At 33.9% G+C, this 25,052-nt stretch overlaps 1 protein-coding gene across 3 annotated transcripts in view; it reads right to left on the bottom strand.

Annotated features, from left to right (window-relative positions):
* Positions 1 to 21,914: 21,914 nt before the first annotated feature.
* LOC149261662 (MADS-box protein CMB1-like) overlaps positions 21,915 to 25,052 on the bottom strand; it is a 340,779-nt gene continuing 337,641 nt past the window's right edge. For 2 of the 3 annotated variants that reach the window (XM_089382164.1, XM_089382167.1), the window contains 3 exons: positions 23,954 to 23,995; positions 23,687 to 23,820; positions 21,915 to 22,213 (listed from right to left, as the gene is read on the bottom strand). In XM_089382164.1, coding sequence (XP_089238290.1) covers positions 22,132 to 22,213; positions 23,687 to 23,820; positions 23,954 to 23,995 — 258 coding nt within the window. In that variant the 3' untranslated portion in view covers positions 21,915 to 22,131. The remainder of the gene's footprint in view (positions 22,214 to 23,686; positions 23,821 to 23,953; positions 23,996 to 25,052) is intronic. The other variant, XM_089382159.1, reaches the window with a different exon arrangement.

Here is a 25,052-nt window from a genome sequence, read left to right as displayed (position 1 = left end):
TTTGTTTGCCTATATTATGTACTTTTTCAGTCATATGTAAGAGTTGGACTCTTGTGGAAGCTCTGAACTCTATGGTATATCTCTACTGCAGTTTGACAAGGAATAAAACCAGGTGTTACAACTATTTTTGTGGGATTCTTGTGATATTAAGTTTATGTATTTTTTCTTCTTTGTAATGAGTTTTCTTTGATGTTTTATATGTATCCACATCTCTCTCTTTATTTTAAACTAAATGAATCAAGGTGAATAGACGAAATACACTAATTTTCAGTGCTTTGTCTTGGGAATGCATTTGGTTTTCTTTGTTTTCAACAGTTTGAAGAGGATTCATGCTCCTCATGCACTCCTCAATCCCTCAGTATTCTAAATATACCATCTCAAACAATTTCTAGTACATAAATCATTTGTCTACCTTGCCCCACAGAACATGTCTGTATCCCTGATTTGATTTCCCAGACCCAGCCTGCCTGCTCCATTTGATCCAGCAACCAAGCATTAAAATCAACCAAAATCCTTTAAGCTACTATACATAGCCTAAGATCTATATTAAATTTAGTCATCTCAACAGAGATTGACAAGAAGAGAGCCCTCTCCTGACCTGATAGGGCTAGCTACCAGGTTAAGCTTGGTTTGTGGTTATCCCAAGATTGCCTCCCTTCAGCCTGAGGTCGATCTAGGCTCTAACATAGTGGCAAATCCACTGGGGAAGAGGTGACAAATCTTCTCCGGGAAAGATCATTCAAGTTGCAGATCTGATTGCTGAAGGTGGACGACAGTCAAACACATATGAAGGCTGAAATCATCTACCTAATGACTCCAATGTTCAAGATCCTGAGCTTTGACTTCACAGCCAAAGAATCTAGTTTTCAGAACGTTGATGGTAATAACCGATGATAGGGTATGTGGTAGATACATTATCTAGTGAAATGTTATTGATTTTAAGGGATGAGATAGCAGAATTTCAGTTTGATCGAGTTTTTTAACATCATTGTTTCTTAGCTTGAAATCCAGCCAACTCACATGTGAGAATAAATATTGTTTTTTTGGCTTAGTAGTTGAAAGATTGGAAAATGAAATTGAACTATTGGATGTTCAAATTAAATCACATGAATTCCAAGACCCTAAATAGTTCTTGGAAACTCTCCGTCCTCCCAAAGACGAAAAGGTAAGGCTGCTCATAGATGGTTGGGTGGAAGGATGTTATGATTTACAGCGAGGATGTGACAATCTCCAGCCAAGAGCATATGTTAATGAGTTGGGGCAGCAAATAGAATCTGGTTTCTATGATCCTATAGCAGCATATATGGAATATATTTTTAAGTTGAAAGAAAAACCAGGTTTCCTTTTACAGAGCCAGAGGTACTATGGGTATATATTGTTGGTAGGATTTCCAACTATGTTCTAGTTCAAACACTATCAAACAAACAACATCATTGTCACAGTTGCTTGATTGGTTGGTCTGGCATTATAGCGTTACTTGATCTATTGATTTTGCATTTCAGTAGGGTAGTTTTGTAAATAAATAAGCTACCAAAAGCAACATTTCAGTTTCTGATATTTGTTATGTGCAGGTTGCAGTTGTGTATGCTTGGATTGGTATGCATTGTTTTGAGTTTGCAATTGTCTAACCGTATTGCCCAATGGATGAGGCACTTGGTCTACGATGTTCTTGACACCTCCAAGGAGCTGCCATCCCGAATAAGGCCAATGTTAGTTCCAGTCTTCGCAGCCTGTCACCAGGGCTCAAAATGGGCTCTTACTATGTTTGGTTTTCAGAGATGTTTTGCACATGAGTTTCAATGCAAATCATATCCTAAGTATGTTCATCAAAAGGAGCTCGGAAGAATATTTTCAATGTTATATAACACTCTCATAACCAGCTCCTAGATTAGAAGATATGATCGAAATGAATGATTGATTCTTGGTTATGCATGTTTCGGGGTCAGTGGCTGCACACAGGGACAAGATTACAACAAAATCAGTTTGGAAAGGAATTATACAAAAGTGAAAGAGGCTTTTGTCCATCACATACCAAATAAAAAAAACATCCTTTATTATATGCACAGGTATTACTATGTGGGAAATATGTAGTGATATTTGAAGCCTACATTAAAACAAAACAAATTTTGCAGTTATTTTACTGTTTTAGTAATTTTAGTATGATGCCATTTTACAACACATGGAAAGTAATTTTGAGAAACCAAAAGAGGTTTCTATTGCCCACGAGCCATGCAACAAAAACCTCTTTTAGTTTATTCACAGGTGTCATGAATTTGGATATGTGACTAGATCGTTACAACTCATTTTCACAGATTTAAATTTTTAATGATTTTTTGTTTTAGAGATGATTTTGTGGCATAGATTGTGAGCAACTAGAAAAGAATTTCCAAAATTTGAGAGAAAATTTTCTCCAAAATGACCTTATCTAAAAAAACCTCTTTCATTTTTGTAACAGGTGCTATGGCTTAGGAGATACGAGTTCATCTTCAACACCTATTTTCATAAATTCGGTCCAAGTTTAATGTCACTGATTCTATTTTGAAGAAGATGGTTGAGCTCAATTCCTTTAGTACAGGGATGAGAAAATGTATATATTTTATGAATTTCATACTGTAGAGGTTCGATTTTTGTAGCAGAGAGGCTACTTGGATTTGTGTAAAAACTTTCCTGAATATCATTTTAATAAAGCAGTCTTTTTCCCTTTGGATTTGGGATTCATCACGGTGCTGATGTTTAGTATTTTTTTTCCTCTAATTCATTTACACATTATGTTTTTTCTGCCTTGTTACAACATTATCTAAGTTATATATTAGGAATTCATCCGTAATGATGCTCCTTTGATGATGATTTTGCTGTTAGTTGTAATGGTTGTCTTAGCAGAATTCATCCTTGGCTAGATGCTCTGTTGAGCAACCTCATGATTCTCTTTCATCTAAAGTTGTTGTTGCAGATTCATCCTTTGTTTGATGCCTACAGGTTAGCATGCTTTCTCTCTCATACTTCTCACATTTACAACCTTCACTTGGCTGAACATGGCACTTAATTTGCCCCAGGTTTACCGACAGAAACTCGCATTGATTCCATAGCCCAATCATCCTTTCTCTTGCTATTTCGACCCAAAACCTTTCAAACAAACTCTTGCACACTATACCTAGCCTAAAATCCATATTCAATTCAGTAATCTTGACTGAAATTGACAAGGAGAGAGCCCTCTCCTGACCTGGTAGGTCTAGCTACCAGGTTAAGCATGGTTTGTAGTTAACCTAGGATTGCCTCCGTTCAGCCTGAGGTGGATCCAGACTCTAACACATTCCAAGGGTATGGTAGGCTTGCTCTTCTAACCCCATTTTTGTCTTCTATTTCCTCCTCTCCTTCAAAAAATAACTTCTTCTATGCAATTTGGTTGTTACCCTTATCCTCTTTTATCCAAGGAAACCATAAACGAAGTGTGGTGATTCTACATATATTTCAGGGGTGAGTTCTATAGAGAGACCTTTTACCACAATAGTGGCAGGAGTCCTAGTAAGTGGTATAAGGGAGAGAGAAAAGTCTCTGGCTACTTCATCATCATATCCCCTAAATTTTTCAAAGAAGCCCTTCCAATTGTGTCTTGTGAATATATCTACTACAGGAGGGTGATGATGAATCATCACTGTGTTGGTGGGTTCCCTCTTGTTAAATCCCCTGTCATTTTTCTCTAAGTGATGTGGAGGGTTGTATATGTTTGATACCAAATTTAATGGATGAGGAATTTTAAATGAAAATTTTGTGTACAATTCCTGTAGACTGCAATCTTTTCAAAAAAATAGAAGGCTTTTATATATGTTATTTACCTAGAAATTGTGGGAATGTGTAGCTCCTACCTTCTTATCACTGCCTGATCAAGCCAACCTCTCATTTTTGCCTTTAAATATGCTCACTAAAACTCCTGTACATGACTATTATCTATCATGTAGGACCTCCTGTAGGCTCCTGTAGGTTTTCCTGTAGAATCTTGTAGGTGCTCTGTGCTAGAAAAAATGTGCACTGTCTTTCCTGTAGGTTGCTTCAGGGCTGAGAGAAACTTTGCATTGGTGTAGTCTCGAGAATGAAAATGCCTCCTATGGATGGGAATTAGCATTTTATTTCCTCATATGGGTGATTTAAGTGGGATGGTGTGCTGGCAACCGAAGTACAAGTATCCATTTTTGGACCATTGGTCCCACTACCACATCATCATTATCCTTACCTCATAATCGACTCCCATATTGGGCATTCGTAGCCTAACCACTTTCAGCATCATCTCTCCTTTCTCCTAACATGGATGCTGCCACATGTGTAAGGAACTAACTGTATTCTCTTCGTTGACTGACCGAAGTTGGCCAAGTTAATTGGCCAACATTCGCTTATAAAACCAACTCTTTCACAACATTACATGTTTGATCATATTATGCTAACGAGAGAGTGGAAGCGAGATACATACCTGTGGTAATGATGCCTTGATGTTGTTTGTTGGAGAGTGAAGTCCTTGTTGTGTATTTGGTACATGTGTTTTTCTCTTCTTTTCTTTTCTATTGTCCTCTGATGTTTTTGCTTCGCGTGCAAGTACTGGATGTTGATGCTGATGATCCCGATGATGCTACTAAGCTCTAGAGGAGCTTCCTTGAGCTTTGGATCTCCATGTTGAAGCTGACTGCAACCTGTGATTTTTTTGTTTTATGGGATAGGCATCTACACGATTTCCTATAGGATGTCCTATAGCTACCTCTCCCTCAAAAATTTTTAATCATTCCTTCACTTCTGGAGCATGAGTATGGTTGTCATGGGTAGAGAAGGTGTCTAAGGATTGGTGAATGAGAGGTATAGCCTTCAGGTGTTGTCCCCTTGTTCTCTGTCTTCCTCCTCTTTTATCTATTTTCTTTCTCTTTATGAAAACTATAATTTTTTAAACTAACATTATTGGATGAATGCAGGGGTGATCATGGTCAAGAGAGGCATGGTGACTTTTGACATAATCAGGTCATCCCCTTGCCTTAGGGTTACTTTCTATGGGATTCCCAAGCCACTGTCATTCCTATAGGATCACCCTATAGGTTTTCAGGGAATCATGTAGGTTTAGAGGGAACCCTATAGAAAACACAGAACCCTTGCAAATTGAGATAAATGAGTATAAAAAGGGAGGGAATGATGGAATGATGAAGGATATGGAATGGAGGAATGAAAACATGAACTGTATAGGTCCTTTTCATCCTCTCATTTTGCTCTAATCCTCCTCCTACTAACCTACAAACATTATTTTCAATGTTTTCTTTTCTCTTCTTTTTTTTTTCTCTTTCTTCTTGAAAGCAACTAGCCTGCATCCAAGAGGTTTTCATCCTAGATGCTTGCCCTATGCACCTCAAAAGAAGTTTTCACACAACAATATTTTTATTTCTTCTTTTTTTTTTTTTGCACCATTGGGCCACCTCAAGTGGTTTTCAACCCAACAGTGGTAGTCAGGTGCCTCATGGAAGTTTTCACCTAAGTCTCCTTATTTTTTCTCTCTTTTCTTCTATCTTTTTTTTAATGGCTTGATGGGGTAGAAGCTGAGACTTGCTCCACCACAATCATTGTCTTGCTAATGCCATAAATGAATTCTTTCTTTGACAAGGGCTTCTTGTAAACCTTCAATATGTTCCCATTCACAAGTAAAGAAATAACCTCCACATCACTGGTTCTTATCTGCACTGAACCATTAACATGAAATTTCTCTATGACATAAGGCCCTAACCGTCTAGTCCTTAACTTGCCTTCAAAATATTTGTATTTGGAATCATACAACAAAGCCCAATCACCTTCTTGAAATTGTTTGTCCTTTATGTTATTGTCATGACAGATCTTCCTCTGAACTTGAGTCACATCTATGTGCAGGAGGGCCTACATTCTAAACTCATCTAACCCATTCAGTAGGAGCAATCTCTCTTGTTGTGCACTGGTGAGATCCAGATCTAGTTGTGATGCCATCCTCAATGTACAGTACTAAAATTCAATGGACAACAGGGCCTTCTTCCAGAGACCGACTCATTGGGAGTTAATACAGTGGTGGCATTCCCTGTGGTATTGTAGGCCCAAGTGGCCTCAACTAATATATTTTCCCAATCTTTTCTGTTGCTGCTAATTACTTTGGTGAAAATTTCATCCAACGCTCTATTGGTCACCTTCATTTGCCCATTATATTGTGGGTGATAAAGAGTGGATGTTCTATGCTTGATCTTGTGATGGCTTAACAAGTCTTCAATCATGCGAGATGTAAATTGGCTGCCTTAATCAGTGAATAGTTCTCTAGGGTAGCCAAACTTGTAAAATAAATATTCCCTTAAGAATTCAGCCAGTTTCCCCTCTATTGCTGCCTTGATATCCTTAGTTTCAGCCCACTTGGTCAAATAGTCACTGCACACAATGATGTACTGATTTTGCTTGGATGGAGGGTCAATAGGTCCAATGAAATCCATGCCCCACGTGTTAAATGGCTCAAAAGTCACTTGAGTTTGTAGAGACATTTCATCCCTTGGAGAAGGATTTCCCATCCTTTGGCACTGATCACATTGACTAGTATACCTTCTCACATCATGATGAAGAGTGGGAGAATAATAAGTAGCTTGTAACACCATGAATGTTGGCCTCTTGGCTGCAAAGTGACCTCCATAAGGCCCATCACGAAAGGTTAGAAGGATATCAAAGACTTGCTCCTCCTTGACACATCTTCTTAGAATTTGATCCGGGCCTATTTTGAAGACGTTGCCCCCAATCCAAGTGAATGGGGTGCTATTCCTCACAATCTTGCTTTCCTCTTTGGAGGAAAAATTTGGTGGGAACTGTGTAGACACCAAGTAGTTTGCTATGTCATCAAACCATAGAGAGAGAACTGAAATAGTGAATAAGTGTTCATCTTGTAACTGATCATCAACCATTCCTTCCTTCCTTGAAGGTAAAGTTAACTTGGATAAAAAATCTGCAACAACATTCTCTTTGCCAGGCTTATCAATAATAGTTAGATCAAACTGTTGTAATAAAAGAAACCATCTAATAATTCAGGCATTCACGTAAGGTTTATTCATCAAAAATTTAATTATGTCATGGTTATTATGTATAAATGTTTGGCAACGTGTAATGTAATTCCTAAATTTGTTCAATGAATGCACTATAGCTAGGAGCCACTTTCTAGTCACTGTGTAATTCAGTTCGGCCTTTGATAGATTCTTACTGATGAAGTAAATGGCATAAGGTAACTTGTTATCTATTTGGCCTAAATCTGCTCCTATGGCTTTGTGAGAGGCATCAACATGTATATGGAAAGGAAGGGCCCAATTCAGGCCTCATAGAATAGGTGCAGTGGTCAACATGTCCTTTAGGATGTCCAAGTCATCTTGACAGGTTTTTGACCATAAGAATTTAGAGTCTTTGACCAATAACCCAACTAAAGGAGAAGTTAACTTGCTGAAGTCTTTTATAAACCTCCGATAGTATCGAGATAACCCTAGAAAACTTATGACATCTCTTTTTTTTGCAGGGGTGGGACCCTTTGGATGATGGCTATCTTATTTGGGTCCACTTGCAGTCCTTTCTGGGATATTGAATGACCTAGAACAACCCTTGCATCCATCAAGAACTGACATTTTTCGAGACTAAGGTATAGGTTCACCTCAATGCATTTGTTCAACACCTTACCTAAGTTGGATAGAGCCTCCTGGAAATCACACCGATAGGGTGTAAAATCATCCATATAAATTTCTACCACATCATGGACTAAGTCGACAAAGGTACTCAGTACTAATCTCTAGAAAGTGGCAAGGGCATTGCATAGGCCAAAAGGAAGGACCTGCTAAGCAAAAGTAGGCCAAGGAAAAGTGAAGCTGGTTTTATCCCGATCTTCCGGGCTGATATGGATTTGATTATGTCTGCTAAACCCATCTAGGAAAGAGAAAAAAAAATTCCCTATCAGTCCATCTAGCACTTGGTCAATGAAAGGTAGAGGGAAATGGTCTTGCATTGTTGCTTTGTTCAACTCTCTATAACTGACACAAATCCTCCACTTTCCATTTTTCTTTGGAACCAACACCAAAGGAGGGACCCACTCATTGTCTGAGATAGGGTAAATGAATCCTACATCTAGCAGGTTTTGTAGTTCTTCTTTGACTATATCCTTGAGAGCTGGATTCATTCTCCTTTGGGGTTGGCAAACTAGTTTGCAACCTTATTTGATATAAATGTGGTGAGTATAGACTGAGGGGTGCACTCCATTCATTTCCTTGTAACTCCAAGCAAAGACATCCATATGTTCCTTTAGCATGTTGCACAACTTTTCTTCTTGGTGTACATAAAGAGATGGGTTGATTTTCAAAGTTCTCTCAGGGCCAAATTCTATGGTTTTGACATAGGTAGGGTTTCAATCAGCTAAGCATAGATCAATATGATGGTTTATCTAGGTTTCCTTTACTAATTCATCTAAGGAAAATGTGCTAGGAGATGGACTTTGGAGTATGTGTTCAACCAAATCATCTTCATTTGGTTGTCCTCATCCCATGGTCATTTCTAAGGTATAGAGTTGGGCTAAGTAGAATTCATCTTCTTCCTCCTCTTCCAAACATAAAGGTAAGTCATGTTCTAGAGATGGTGAAGCAAGAGGGTACAGGACTAACTTCTTGGACATATGCCCATTTTTTATAGTCATATTTCTAGCCCTACAACTAATGTAGGCATCAATAGTGGCTAACCAGGGCCTCCCAAGGATGACAGTGTAACTAGTAAGCTTGGCCTTGGGCTGGAGAACTAGGAAGTCTGCAGGGTACTCCTAAGAGTCAATCGAGACCATCACATCCTCTACAATCCCCTCAGGGGTCACTGTAGAATGGTATGCAAGTTTGAAGACTGTTTTGGTCTTTCTCAGTGAACCCTGGAGAATGAGATTGAGCATGGTGTCCTTAGTCATTACATTAATGGCAGCCCTGATATCAATCAGTGTGTGGGACAATGATGCCATCAATGTTCACATCTACTATAGGGCTTCTAGGGTCCAAATCCTTCGGGAAAATTACATGCCCTAGCATTAAGTCAGACAGCTGTCTAATGACGTTAATGGTAGTGGTGTCTCTTTTTTGCCTCCCTAGATGTTTGAAGCACTTCTCCTTAATCAACTTGTTATAAATAGGAACATCCTTTGTGGCTTAGAGAAGTTGAATTTTGACACATAGATTTTTCAATTCAACCAAAAGTTCATTCTCTTCTGGGGTAGGCTAGATTGGTTGAGTTAATATCTTAGGAAAGAGTGGTGGATTTACTCTAGGCATGCTTTTCTCTCTTTCCTCCTCACTCTTCCTAACTGGAGGTGGAGGTTGCTTGTCCAGGAGTACTCTCCCATATCTCAAATTGATTTCTTGAATCTCCACAAGATAAGAAAGATAGGATGTCTCTCCACTATACACTTGTTGTGTCTGTCTATTTTTTGGGTTCGGATTTGGCTAGACAAGCTTCTGGGGATGTTTAGGTGGAGTGGGGTGTAAAGGCTATGGTTGAGTAGGTGTTGAAGGCAATATAGCTGGAGCATTTTTGTATGGGGGCCTCCACCGCTAGGGCCATGCATTCCACTGAGGTTGTGGTGGAGCATATGGATGAAATGACTGACTGGTTAGCTGGGAATGGTACTAAAGTGCAAAGGACCCTGGAGGAGGTATAGACGAAGAAGGTTGAGTAGGGGGGCCCTAAGAGGGAATGGATGTGGTCTGGTTAGCATTGTAATAGGCATGTTATGACCCTTGCATGTCGTGCTAGTATGGCCGAGGCCCATGAGGTCTCCTTTGATTTATGTAGCAGAGTTGTTCAGTCACCCCTTCAGTTCCCTAATACATAGCTTTTAGTCCAAGTAGAGAAGGACACTTGCCTATGGAGTGGTTTTCTTCATAGACTGAATAGACTTCAATCAGATTCAATGGACATTCATTCCTAGGGTGCCTCTTTGTGCGTCTAGGGCTGAAAATGGCTAAGGCTCTCTCTCCTTCCTCCTGCTTTCTCTTGATGTGCATAGTGTCCATTTGTAGGGAAACTGTTTGCAACATTTCACTCTTTCAATCTTCTAGCATATTTCTTATTTCACCCTTGATGGATGTATTGGAAGAGGATGGGCTTACAATACGTTGACTACCCTCAGTATTTTTCCTATCTGCCCTAGAATGGTTCCTAAAGAAAGTCTTGATATCTTCATAGGGTAGCTGGTAGATGTCCCCTCCTACTAACAAGTTTAGGGTATCTAGAATATCTTCCCTTACCCCTCTAAGTAGGTCTAGCTTTAGTGACTCAGGATCAAGTGTGCACCATCCTTTTTGTAGCTAAGGTGGAATATTTCTTCATAATCCTCTAGGGATTCATCATGCCCTAAGGTCATCCTAAAATTTTCCTCTTTAGTGTCTTTGGACCTATAGTAGTCTCGATACTTGTTGTTGAAGGCTTGCTACATCTGAGCTCATGTTGTGATGATATCCCCAAATAAACCCATGAACCAGCACAAAGCTGCATCCTTGAGAGTGGATGGGAATAGTTTCAACTTCTGCTTATCGTTTGTGTAATCATAGGTTTTGTATATGACAACAAACTCAAACAAGAAAGTCTTTGGATATTCTAAGGTCAGTCCATGGAAATGAGGAAGAGCATAGGGGCTTATATTCTTCATCTTGGTATCCCCATTAGGTTCTCTAATGGGAAAGGCACCCTGAATTCTTTCTCTATCTCTTTTGTTATTTCTATTTTCAGCCATTATGTTAGTTGCAATGGGTTCTCCTTCTTCTTCTCCCCTTGTAGGCTCTTAAAATATCTTTTGTTGTTCACCTAAGGGGTCCTCTAATTCACAGCCACCAAAGAAGAGGGAAGGTTGGATGTTTGAAGTGGTGGGGGTATTCGGTTGAAATTTTCCTAAGTTATCCCTATTCCTAGGAGGAATGAAAGAATTGTTTTTGTTTTTCTTTGTGTTTTTTTCAAGCCTGAGAATAATTTCATAATTTAAATTGCAAACTAAGTGGAAACTAACTAACTCAATGAAATCTCGCTTCGAGAATGGAAAAGAAACAAAAGAATGCATAATGGAAAAGAAAGCAACCTAAATTACGTTTGTGGAAATGAAGCTAATAGTAGAATGTCAGAGATAAGAAATGGAAGAGAGAAAGCGGAAATCACATATTACTCAAACATCTCCCCAAAAACGATGCCAAAAAGTGATGAGCATCAGTATAGCAACAGGAATACTGCAACTCCTGGGGCTACCAACTTTACTTTTTCATCCCGGGGTTCGTACAAACTTAGAGGTGATAGTGTTGTATAGACAAGTAAATGTTATGGGTTTTATCTTTGTCACTGCTAAGTTGGCTATAGACTACTAAGGTCTTTCAAACCAGACTTCTATTGATTCAGAAGAAGCTTGGTTACCAATGAGGAAAAGAGAAATCTACACTAAAAGAAATATTGTCTACTGCAGTAAGGAAAAAGACTGAAATCAAATGCTTAAATGCACCATTCATCTAACTACTGCTAAGAGGCTTTGCTTCAAAAGAATTATAAGTTAACATGTATGAAATGCTATTGCCCTAGGCATGTAAATTGAAACATCAAACATTCTACTGATGTGCTTGTAAATGAACAAAATGACTTTGTTTTCCGTATTGTCCCTTTTCACGTGAAAGATAACTTCTTTTGGTGATGTGGTAGGTGGCTTATGGATGATGGTGAATGGTCAAAAGGCTTCAGAGGAAAGTAGGGGTCCTTTTGTAGTTTCCTAGGGGATTTTCCACAATTAGACCTCAAGGCAGGCCACTACAGGTCAACCTACAGGATGTCCTAATGCGTCCTACAAAATGTTCTGAATTCCTACGGGATACCCTATATTCCTATAGGATATAGCTGAGAGCAAGAGGAGGGGTTAGGAAGGTGGTTTGTGGATGGAATGAGGCAAGGGAGTGCCTAGGACTCCTCAAGAACTCAAAACCAGAGTTGTGAGATTGTTGGATTTGCTCAACAACCTTGGAGAAGTATTCTTATGGAATGATGAATTTGGTGAGGGATCTAGTGAAAGAAATTGATAATCATGGATGGATGTAGTTGGGATAAGGTTTCTGATCATGAAATCTCTCTATGCTGCTGAAAATCCTACACTGCATCAATCATTGACATTTATCAATAAATGATGCAAACAAAAAGGATTTCAATTAACTACGGAAAATATAATTTCATGAGCTAGCTATCTATTTCATGCATGGAAAAACTTGTAGAATAATAAGAAACCTTGATAATATCTAAAGTAAGACTGGAGATAGCAGAAATGAGAATCAAATCCTATTCTTGAAAACTAGCAAAATGCTTGCCTAAGTAACAGAAAACCTTAAATTCCATGAGAAATCATAATTCTGTCTTATTGGGGCAGCATAGGAGTCCTTTCCTCAAACAATGACCTCTGAAGGGAGGAGTGAGGAAAAATCCACCTACTCATAGCTTTGATGTTCCCTTTTAACTTCCTAAGATACTGCTGAAGTAATTCACAAATAGAAGAAAACTAATGAAATCCACAACTATTTGCAATGAAATAATAGTAGAGACAATTCAAGAATTAATCTATGAAATCAATTTAAGCATACAAATACAAGAAGAGGAGTCTTTTTTTGCTAGGGTTGGGCAATAACCTCAGAGATTTAGCCCTCTGAGTCAACTCAGTGTTCGATCAAGGAAATGCTCATTCTCATTATCAAATGAGAAAATTACATAACAATGTCTTCCACAAGTCTTGAACTCGAAAATGACTAGTGTTTTTACAATAAGAACTTGAATCCTAATGAGGCTCTAGGCCTCCTTATTTATACAACTCAACTCTCCTATGACTTCCTTAAATCTAGGGAGGCTTGGCTTCCAAACTCAAGATAAACTGGCTCTTTAACTGTCACTAGCTCGACTGCCTTTTGATCTCCATGACTTGGCTGCCTGTAACTCTTAGCTATTGTGATTGATAGAGGAATATTTGAATGAGTGAGGAGTAAATTAGGAGGATCTATCTCCTACAATCTCTCTTCTTTATCTCATTCGAGTTTCACCCCTTAATTAGCCAAAATTTCCATGATTTTCTCTCAAAAACCTGCAACCAATGCACATTAGTCCACTAGGCACAATATCCCACTTTGACTCATCTCATTAAGAAAAATACAATCAAAACATGTAAGAAATTATGAGAAGTGTTGATTCCAATAAGCTAGGAGGTGTATTAAGGTCCATATAATTACACAATGATGAGGCTCATCATAACTCACCATATACAGAATGCTCACAATTAACTCATGGGATATAGATGCAAGTGTCCAATCTATGTATAAAGCATCATTTATAAAGTTGTGATGCATTTTTAAATGTGGAAATACAACCATCATATTTTTCATGATGTCATTTTCCTTTATTTACCTCATCGATTATAATATACTATTTGTAATTTTTATTGAAACTTAAAAAACATCTTAGAAGATCAAGAGTCAATCTTTGTTACAAGCATTATACTATCTATAAATTTTAGATAATTTAAATCTTTTACATTTATCTTCCACATTCGCATGCAATTTTCTTTATTAATTCTTATTTTCAATGACCATTTACATTTTTTCCTTACCGCATTTCCCTTACAACATCTGGTACAAATGCTAGTATAAGATTTTGGCAATATTTTATTTAAGAATAAGTTACAATATAGTGGTTCATCGTTTGATTTTAATGTATTACACATCGCTTATGTGGAGAAATCTGTTGAACTATCACGAAGTATGTCAACCATTTGGGACTTGGTGATTTAATAGCCAAGACATTTGCACTGGTTCAATCTATGACTCTTAATCTTTAGGGTTTATTTGATGGTGGGAAATAGAGGAGGTGGTTATAGAGTAACCACACTCGTATTCTAGAGCCTCTGCAACAAATTCTTTCATTCCAGTCTGCCCAAGCAATGTTCTGCAACATTGAAGGGAAACTAACTTCTTTTGTTAATCTTTGCTAGCTATGGTAGGTAATGAATGATACCTCAATTTTTTTTTTTAACCAGAAATTGCTTGGATTATTATATTCTTACCTTAAATCAATTTTTTAAACTTATTCTTTGTGCTTAGTTGTATTTTTAGGCCGATAGGCCTGCCTATGCATCAACACTGTCTTCAACACTTTCATTGTCCTATTGACATCTGTCAAGCATCTCTCGATCATCCAAATATATGGACGAAGATCTCTTCAGTGAAATGTGCTGAGGCAGTTTCTTGGCTTTTTAAATTAATTCCTCTGAATTAGACCCTCTTCATCCATGCTGAGAGGTGGTTTCTTGTTTTTTTGACTGCTTTTTCTCATGCTGAGGCAGCAGCAGAGATCCCTCATGGCACAGAAAGCCAGAGAAATCGGGCCTGCCAATGTCACTGTTGAATATGGCTGGCATTGAAGCATTTTTCTGGAGGAGAAATTCCTGTAAAGTGGAGATGTTAAAGATGGAGTAAACGGCGTAATTACACCTTCGTATATAGTGAGTGCATAGGGAAAGGAAAAAGGGATTGTCAATGTTGATTCATCCCTCGAAGGTAAACATTTTGTTGACTCACACTGTTTTCTTAACTAACTCCTTTCATGTGTGATGAAGAGATTTTTCAGATTGCACTGTATGGCACTTAACATAAGTTCTTTACTGCCAAATCCAAATCGTGATCCCTTCATGCATACTCTTGACACCTTAATTAAATCATGTGCATCCATGTTGATGTGGTTTCTTGGTTTACAATAAATTAGATCCTCTCAATTCATGTTTCTTGGCTTTTTAAATTAATTCCTCTGAATTAGACCCTCTTCATCCATGCTGAGAGGTGGTTTCCTGTTTTTTAAAATTAGATCCTCTTCATCCATGCTGAGGTGGCAGCATAGATCCCACATTGCATAGAAAGCCAGAGAAACCAGGCCTGCTAATGTCACTATTGCATATGGCTGGCATCGAAGCGTTTTTCTGGAGGAGAAATTCCTGTAAAGTGGAGATGTTAAAGATGGAGTAAAGGGCGTAATTATAGCTTCGTATACAATGAGTGCATAGGGCAAGGAAAAAGGGATTGTCAATGTGGATTCATCCCTTGGAAGTAAACATTTTGTTGGCTGACACTATTTTCTTGACTAACTCTATTCATGTGTGATGAAGAGACTTTTCAAATTGCACTGTACTTCCATAAAATTTCTTGCAGATTGCTTCTCTCCTAGCTTTCTATAGGTTCCCTAAATAATATAAGGGATTGTTTCTGCATTAGCTATCTTAGTTTTGCACTGAATTATTGATGCACTCTGTTATATTTTCTAGGTTAAGCATATTACATCCAAGGGCCCAGCAACGCTCTTCAGTGATTTATTATTTTATCATTCGTAGCTGAAGCCTGAAACCTACCTATTATCCAAAATCCTATATGGGTTATTTCGTTACCATTTTCATTCCCTCCCCGGGAGATTGAGAATGAGTAGGTTGAGGAGGTGGGGTTGGATTCGGGAATCGATTAGTCAAAACTACTTCACGGGTCCTGCTGCCTATTCTCTGGCTCTCTAACTATAGCTTAGATCCCTCTGCTTGCATGTCTCCAGGTGCCCTTCCATATTTTCTCAATACCATATATACTCAGATTGAATCTCCGGGTTTATATTTGGATTCAATATATTTGGTTTATATTGAATTTCTGGGTTATGTTGGACTTAAATTGTAATTTAGTGGCTCAAATTTTCTTAGCAATCACATGTGAAGCATATGGACTGTTATTATTACAATTTGCACATCCCGTGGACAACATATTATGTTTGTTGGCATTAAATTTTTTTAACAAATCTAAAATTGTTAAGGTCATCAAAATATGAGACCCGAGAGATTCGACCCCGAGATCTAGTGGACAAATATTATGTTTGCTGGCATTAAGATTTTTTAACAATAGATTTGTTAAGGCCATCAAAATATGAGCCCAGAGAGATTCGACCCCGAGACCCATGGTGTCTTAATAAATATAGAATTGTTAAGGTCATCAAAATATGAACCCCGAGAGTCTCGACCCCGAGACCCATGGTGAAAGGTACGAGGGATAAGCGGGCGATATATGGAGCCTGGGGTTGAGTCTGGTGGGTGGAGTGTTTTATTGGGCATTTCTCATTTTTTGCGGCAAAGCAGACTAGCCTGCCCTGATGTGCACAATTTGTTACGGGTCTGCTGTTGCATCTCAGCAAATGGACTGTTGCTCAGCTGTTGGGTCACCCCTCCACCTCCCCCACAGACACCCTCCTCCATAAATAGTAGCTTCACCATTTTGCTTTTGCATTTTGGGCGGGATGGAGTGCGGTTGGAACATCTTCAACCAAAATAAACATGTCCTCTTTCTCTTTAGTTATCTATCAGTATGTCCTCTAGCTCCTTTTTTTAATCAGTATGTCCTTTAGTATGGGTGGGATACAGATTTAATATTGAAGGGAAACGGAATACAGAGTAGGGATTAAAAAATCGGGATGATAACAAATGTAAAGCATATTTTGTCTCCCCTGTTTGGAGTTTCCGAACTCTGAGCCATTTCCGTTTGTTAAGATCTGTTAACTTTGTGTTTCTCGATGACACGGTATATTCAATATTGGTTCATGCGGTTGTCAAAACAAATTATTTAATTAATTTTATGATAATATTTTATTGCTACGAAGATATTCAAAATGCCGAGCAGAATCTTTTACACAGTTTGGTCCACAACTCAGGGAAACAAGGTAGCATAGATCCATGTTTGTATAAAAAAATGTCGGTGTGAAATTTTTAATTTCCAAGGGCAAGTAAGTGAAAAAAATGTGTTTCTATTATGTTAAAATTTCTACCGCTTAATCATAAATAGTAATTTTCAATTTCAGTGGTTTCCGATTTATTTAAATCAAGTAGAATTTTTTACTTATTCTTTTGGTAACATATAAATATAATTTTTTTTTATTGGGTTATACATATATATTCACAAGTAATTTTGATTAGTTGGGATTTAATTTGGAAAATTTATTGATTTGATTTATTTTGAATAATTGATTGGATTTTATTATATAAATAATTGAGAGAAACGAAAAATAATAATTTGTATAGTTTTGATTAAGGATTTATTTTATTTTGGGCAATTTATTGATTAGGTTTAGTTTGAATGATTGAATGATTATAATATTTATTATTTAAACCAAAATACAATTCTTTCAATCTAACATTTCTATGGGCCTCTCTTTGCACCTTTTGGGGCAATTGCTAGTTTAACTAACTAAGTCATTGGATGACCTTTGTCATAAAAAAACCCTGAAAAGGCTTCTCGAAGGTTATAGGGCTTGTGCAATTAACAGACTTGGCTTATGGGGTTCTCTGCTGAAACGGACTCTCTTTTTCTTTTAAAAAGAAATCCCTAATACCCTTGACAATGAATCTAACCATCTAGGGTTTATTTCCTTCCGGGTCTCTGCTCAGAGTTGGGAAAGAATTATATTGAGAAAAATCCCCTTTCGAAGCTATATTACTATTCTTTTCTCTCTTTATCGCTTTTTTTTTTTTTTTTTTTACATTATCTTAAAGACTTATCTATTGCATCCACTCCATGCATGTAAACTTTCAGTTGCCGTCTTCCACATTTCATTTTTTGAGTTTGAGGACTTTGATTCCCACGTCTCCCTTTAACGATTTATCTATGTTATTTTTCTAGGTGAAAATGGGATATAGCTACCGAGGGTTCCATGTTGTTCTCTTCTTTAAAAAATAAAAAATATTGTTTCTGAACTTTGAATTTCAGCTTGTGACGAGCTAGGGTTTGGGAGACTATCCTTTAGGGTTAATGTATGGATTAGAGAACTCCTTGCAAGGCTGGATTAATTTATTAAAAGAATATTGGCGATTGCGAGCTACGACTTCTGTTTTTTTTTGTGACTTTCCACTTATCTACTTCGCGGTTCGTATTTGTGTTTAAATTAGTGGGAACAAATGTATATTTTTTACATTCCAGATCTTGATGGAAATGTTAATTATGTATTTAAATTTTTCTCAAACCCTTCTCTAGTTTTGTTGGGGTTTTAACCATTGTTTCCTAGCCTCTATACACATATATTATTAATAGAATAAAACAAACTAGTTAGGCGTAGCACTCATTTTCCTGGTGATTGTGACCTGAAATGAATGTCAGGCCTAACTAATGTATAGAAAATAATTCTTAAAATAAATAATTATATTAATAGTATTAATATTTATATTAATATTAGAAATAAATTATTAACTATATTAATTTTATTATTCTATATTATTATTTTGTAGCTTCATATTATTATTGAGTAGAATTTTCTACAATAAAATATTAAATTATATTGTAATATATAATATAATATTAATATTAAATATTATATTATGTTAAATTAATAGTATTAATATTACAATTTTCATTGTTATATTATTCATTACAACACTATATTAATATTTTTACCAATTTAGATTTATTTTAATTCTAAATGGAATCTGCCAAACACTAAGAAGGATATAATATCTTTTCATATTAAAGTGGTTTTTAGAGTTGTTTTATTTTGGGATGTTACACTACAAGATACTTTACAACACATTGTGAGAGAGATGTGTAAGCACTAAGTGTAATATGAGAAAAAAAATTAGGTCCACATTTTGTAATATCAGTTCTATTATAACTAAAAATAATAATAAAAACACTACATAGTTAAATTTAAAAAAAAACATAATTTATTGTCCTTTTTAACATCAAAATAAATGTAAAAATAAATATACCATATAATGAATTTATCAATTATTGAATTTCTCTCTGAACTAGAATAATTAAGAATCAGATAAGTGGAAAGTGATTGAACAACCTTAATACTAGCCACAGACAAATAAATTAGGTAAGTGAAAGCCTTTAAAAACTTTTCATGATTTACTTTAGCTCATTTTATTAATTTATTTTTGCTTGAGGGTGAGGAAATATTTTTTTTCCATAAATCATAAAAACACTTACTAAAATCAATTCCCAAAACACTTGCTAGAATCAATTTCCAACTCTGAGCTTATCTCGAATGTGGATTCCTAGAATATTTGGCAATCTGACCGATAGTGGTTCGGTCAAAAATTTGACTGAGCCAATGTCCATCCAATTGCCGAATTTTCGGGGAATCCGCAATCAACATAAAGATACCCAATTCCCAGCATCGAATTTCGTTTAATAGCTCCATAAAATTTAATAAATCCATTTTGAGGTTTGTAAAATTGTTTATTAGGAGGACAAATTAAGGGACTCAGTTGTGTGACTTACTTTGAAATCTTATGTTTTTATATAGGTGGAATAAAGTTATGATTATATGTACATTTTTAATTTTTTAATTTTTACTCCTTGTAGTGGATGGGTTTGAATAAAGAAAACATGTGTCAGGTTGTTATTCAATGATGTTGATAGAATAATATTTCTAACCCTGAGTAGAAGTTACTTATCTTTTAGTATGTTTATAATTTTTTTTTGAGATTTATTATTTATATTGTAAGAGTTTTTTTATCACATTTTTTTAACACCTTAGAATTTGAAGATGAGTTAATTTAATTTTTTTATAGGTTTTTTTAATTATAAGTGAATTTGTGCTTTTGGGTTTACTAATTAAATAAATTGTAAAATATACGATATAAAGACTTATGGTATAGGTAATAATTTATATTATAAGAAACCCTATGTTGCATTTTTTCAAAACTAGATTCATAAAGACTTATGATATAGATAATAATTTATATTATAAGAAACTTTATATTGCATTTTTCGAAAACTAGATTCATATAGTAGAAATAAATCAATTTTAATTTGGAAATTGAATACCTCATCATCCTAGGAAAATGAAATACAATTGTTTAGGTCATTTCTTTTTATTTTCTAACTAAATGTGATAATATCTATGATTTTGAGTCTAATAACATAGAAAGTTGTAAAAAATGTGTATGCTTATAGTATATTTTATGAAATAATGTTGTAGAGTACCATTATTTTACATTTAAGCAATTTCAATATCAAAATTATACCAGGAGTTCATTCTCCATAATACCTTATTCCTTTCTCATTTTCACCTTGTTTGCATAATTTATATAAATGTATACTTGAGGTAGCAACCATGTCTTTGAGTTGTTCATAATCATGTCAACATGGAACCAATTTCTAGTTTAAAGCACTCAAGCACTAGATTCCATTTGATATCACCCTTGAATTTAAACATCCTTTTAATAGGTTTAAATTTTTGTACAGTTGCTTTTGCAACAGTAGAATAATGAATGGTAATTGATGAGAATTTGTAATAATTTTAATTTTGTGTTTTTAGGGTCTAATTAGTTTTTTAAAAAGTTAAATATATTTTTTCCAATAATTTTAATTTTAAAATAAAATAAAATAAATATTTAGAAAATTCTATACTTTATAGCATAATAAAATATTATTAATATTTATGTTAACATTAATTATTAACCATATTAATAATAAATAAAAATAACATTATTTTGTAACTTCATATTGCTATGGGGTATACTTTTCCTCCACCAATTATACTATTACTACTATAATAAACTATGATATTAATAGTATAATATACTATTATGGTATAACATATTACGTTATTAAAATTAAATATTATGTTATAGTATTAATATTAAATACTATATTATATTATAATTTTGGTTGTTATATTATAAATTACAATTTTATATTAATAGTATTAATATATATATCATTTTAGATTTAGGTTAACTTTTGGTGTATCAATCATCTAAATCTATTAAATCTTTTTTCATTTTAAAAGTGATTTTTATCTCAAAACATTTCCTCGCTTTCAGTTTAGTAGAATTGGAATTAAAATGACTCTAAACTAATAATAACTAATATAGAAAAATATAAACATTCCCTAAAAAACCCAACATTTAATTCTATTTAAATGACCATAAATAAAACTCATACATCTATTTTTAAAAAAGGTCACCTAAACTAAAAAATTAGAGAATACAGTTTTATACTGTATGATGTATATGGTTGAACTAATAAATTATAAGAATAAATAAAAAAAATATGGACATGCACTCTAAAAAATAATGACACCTGGTCCGAGTTAAATGGCCACAAATAAAACTCATGCATACATTTTGACGTTCCTGGAGCATGATAATAACTAAATTGGCACATATGATTGACTCCCCTAATCTAACTGGAATGCGACTAAGTATACTTAATAGCTACCATTTAGGAAAATACTTGACAACTTCAAACGAATTAGCTTGTTTATATTATAGTATTTTGGAGAGTAGTAATTCTTTATAACTTTAGAATTAAAAGGTAAGATATTTAGTTATGTATTTAATGTTTAAAAACCAGCATAAGGTAGATAATAACGGGAAGATAAAAATGATAAGTATCACTAAACCCTTAGGTTATTCAGGGAGAAATAAAAAAATTTACAATATAATAATATTGTATAATAAAAGAAAATTCAAAAATTTGAATTAGCTTGTTTATATTATAGTATTTTGAACAGAATACTTCATAACTTTAGAATCAAAAAGTAAGATATTTAATTATGTATATAATGTTTAAAAAACAGTCTAAGGTAGATAATAATGAAAAGATAAAAATGATAAGTATCATGACAAGAAAAATAATTTTAATAATTTTAAAATAAAAATAAATTTTGATATTAAATAAGATATTGTAATTCCTACGATCATAGACTGAACTAATTTTTCATCTTTGTGACATTAAATGATCCCAGATAAAAAAAATCTATATTTTAAAATTTTTATCAGAATAGACTTTTCTAATATCATCTCTGATAATAATAATTCTTGTACTTTATAAATATTTTTCGTAAATCTTACATATAAAAACAACTTTAACCAATTAAATAATTATTTGCCGTTTTCTACAGAGATTCATAAACTAATGTTTATTTCAATAAATGCAAATAACAGCTAAACATATATTTCACATAAACGAATGGAGTATAATTTTGGCACTTCCGCATCTTGTGTGTTTATATAAACCTAGCTATAATATACATTTTGCAAATAATTCACATAACATATCCTGATAGAGATATTCAAACCATCCAACCCTGCGCACCGTGAATTCCCGATCGCCTTCTCCCAGGAGAAGTGATTCCAATAGGGGCAGACGGGCACCTGCTCAATAATAGAAATGGTGGAATGTATCAAAAATTTTGATTCGTTGTTGATGTATGCCAAGAGGCCGTAACTGACTGAAATGTACAATTCTAAACTAGAACGTCTTTTTGGAGGAGAACCAGCCCATTAGGAGGAGTTGAAATAAAAGTTTTGCCAGAAGTATTTAAGGAAAATTTTAAGAATAGAAATTTATTTTATACTTTAGATTTTTTTATCTATTTTATTTATTTCAATAAAATAAATTTATAATTTAAAACTTTCTCATTAAAAATAAAAATATATTTTATAATTTATTTTTTTTTATCAAATTTATATGTTTCAATAAAAACAATCCGAAAATACCAGGTGACTACTTTGAAGCCCTCTGTGGAATGAGTGAGTGTATTTGTATCAGCTTAATAGTCATTCATGCCAAACGTCTTGTAGGAGGTGAGTAGGAAGAAAACCATTAAAGCTGTTGTTTATTTATCAATTAATTAGGTTACATTATTATATCATTTCTTATATTTATTCTCTTCTCATATGAAAGACATTTATTTTTTAAATAAGTATTTTTCCTGCATCATTGTTTCCTATAAAATTATATAAATTTTAGTTTTATAAAATTATATAAATTTTAGTTTTATGTAATTTTATTGAAAATAATTTTTTAATTAAAAAACAGATAAATTTGATTTTCAATATAAAGATGTGACTATCTTACAAATATAAATTTGATTTTTTATTATTCATATAAAACAGAATATTTAAAACACAATCACTAGGTTGTCGCTCTCTTATTAACATAAATTTGATTTTTCATTATTCATATAAAACAAAATTATGTTGATACCTCTTTTCAGAATGTCTCTATTACTACAATTTTTCTTTTTTCAGATTTTTAATTAATCAAATACAATATATAAATCAATAAGATAGATAGAGGGAAAACTTACAAAATAAAACAAATAATTAATAGAAATAATTATAAGAGAATATTAAAAAATAAATATTTTTAATAGTATAGTGGCAATTTCTTTCTCAAATGAAAAATTTTCAATCAACTTTTTTAAATTTGAATTCAAATTTGGTAACTACTTAATTTTAAAAACCTTGAACAATTTTCATCATCCCTAACATGCAGGTTATATTTTTTTTTATCATACTTTTTCAAATAATAATCATATTGATAATGAATCTATATAAACTCTATAAATTTTTGGCTACTTTAAACATACAATTAATAAAATGGTATAATTAATTTTAGCAAAACTAAAAATTTGTTTCTGTTTTTTTTTTATATTTTTTAAATCATAAAAATTTAAACATCAGCTAATATTAACCGTGTAAAATTTCATGCTCCTAAAAAAACGCCTACTACTTTATCCTAATCATTCACTCTCACAAGAAACAGAATTGTAAACAAATTTCCCCATGTTGAGTAATGGAGAGGCAAGAAATATGAAAGCAAAAGTAAATTGATAGAATTACCCAATATGCAGAGTCGGTTCACGATGCGGTGACTGGACGTGAGGGTTGTAATTCCCAGCAGTAGACTGCCACGAGCTACAGGATATTTGCATAGGATACTGATCGCATGGATATTGTCTTTCCACTCCCCACAACTGTTACAGTCATGTTTCCCATCGCCATGGGGGTGGCGTAGGAACCCCATTTCATCATTTAAAATCTTGGCAAAAAAAACTATTCCATGACTCATAATGATGACAATATCGACCGCCTACATTTTCCACTTACCTTCTTCTGCAGCGACTTGTTTGCTCCCTCCAGCAGCTGCTTCTGTAGGAATTACAATGGCGAAGAGTTGTTACACAACAAAACTTCATATAAAGAACCGTCGGGCGTCAAGCTCATATCAAATAAACTAACCAGAGATATAGAGGTTATGTCACCCAACCAGAAATATAAGTATACAAGCATAATGTTAGAGAGGAAATGTTAATATACAACCTGGGGAGTAAAATATAGTACCTACATAATCCAAGTATAAAAGCAATGTGGGTGTGCCGCAATAATCCAATTATAAAAGGTTGGTGGGAATCTCTCTAACCTCTAACATTTCAGTAATAAAGTCAAATGTTTTTGGAGAGATTAATTTATTGCGAGTTTCATATATATATATTTTTTCTTTTAAAATATATATATCTATAAATTTTAAATGTTTAAATTTAAATATTACTAGATTTTCAATAAAGTTATAAATAATCCGTTAATGTTAATAACTTAACTAATTTATAATTTAGTGATTAAAAGGTAAATGTACCAAATCTAACTCTTAATATGGAGCGATTCAACAAGGTAAATTTGCTGGAATAAAATTAATTAATATTTTATCATCTCAAGTAATCAATATTCTATCATTATATGTAATAAAAAAATAAAAATAATGAACGTTTTTCTTTTTCTTTAGAATATTTGAGTAAAAAAATAATATTTAATTATAAATTATAAATAAATTATAATTATATTATTTAAAAAAAAGAAAAAAATAGTAAAGTAAAATTATTTATTTTTGAATAAGGAAAATAAATAAAAATGAAAATGAAAAAAGAAAACACTTTGTTCTGTCTTCCTGGTACTTCATATCTATTTTTAAAAATGACTTTAATTGCACTTTTACACCATGTCGCATGCCCGTTTTATATTTAGATTTATATGTTTCAAGATTAAGTTCATTTTTTTTTAGAGGAATACATTTTTATGTTAATTTAGTAGATTTAATAGTCTTTTAGAAGTAATTATAATGGTTATTTCAATAATAACTTTTTATTTCAATGTGTTTAAAATTTTCTATAGTTTTATCATAACTTCATGAGTATATATTATTGAAAAAAAC

Source organism: Pinus tabuliformis, chromosome 6, assembly GCF_031772625.1.
Source record: "Pinus tabuliformis cultivar Carrire ecotype Pingquan chromosome 6, CPIR1, whole genome shotgun sequence".
Taxonomy (NCBI): Eukaryota; Viridiplantae; Streptophyta; class Pinopsida; order Pinales; family Pinaceae; genus Pinus; species Pinus tabuliformis.
Note: the sequence above shows the minus strand (reverse complement) of the source record. Positions and strands in the feature narration are given on the sequence as shown.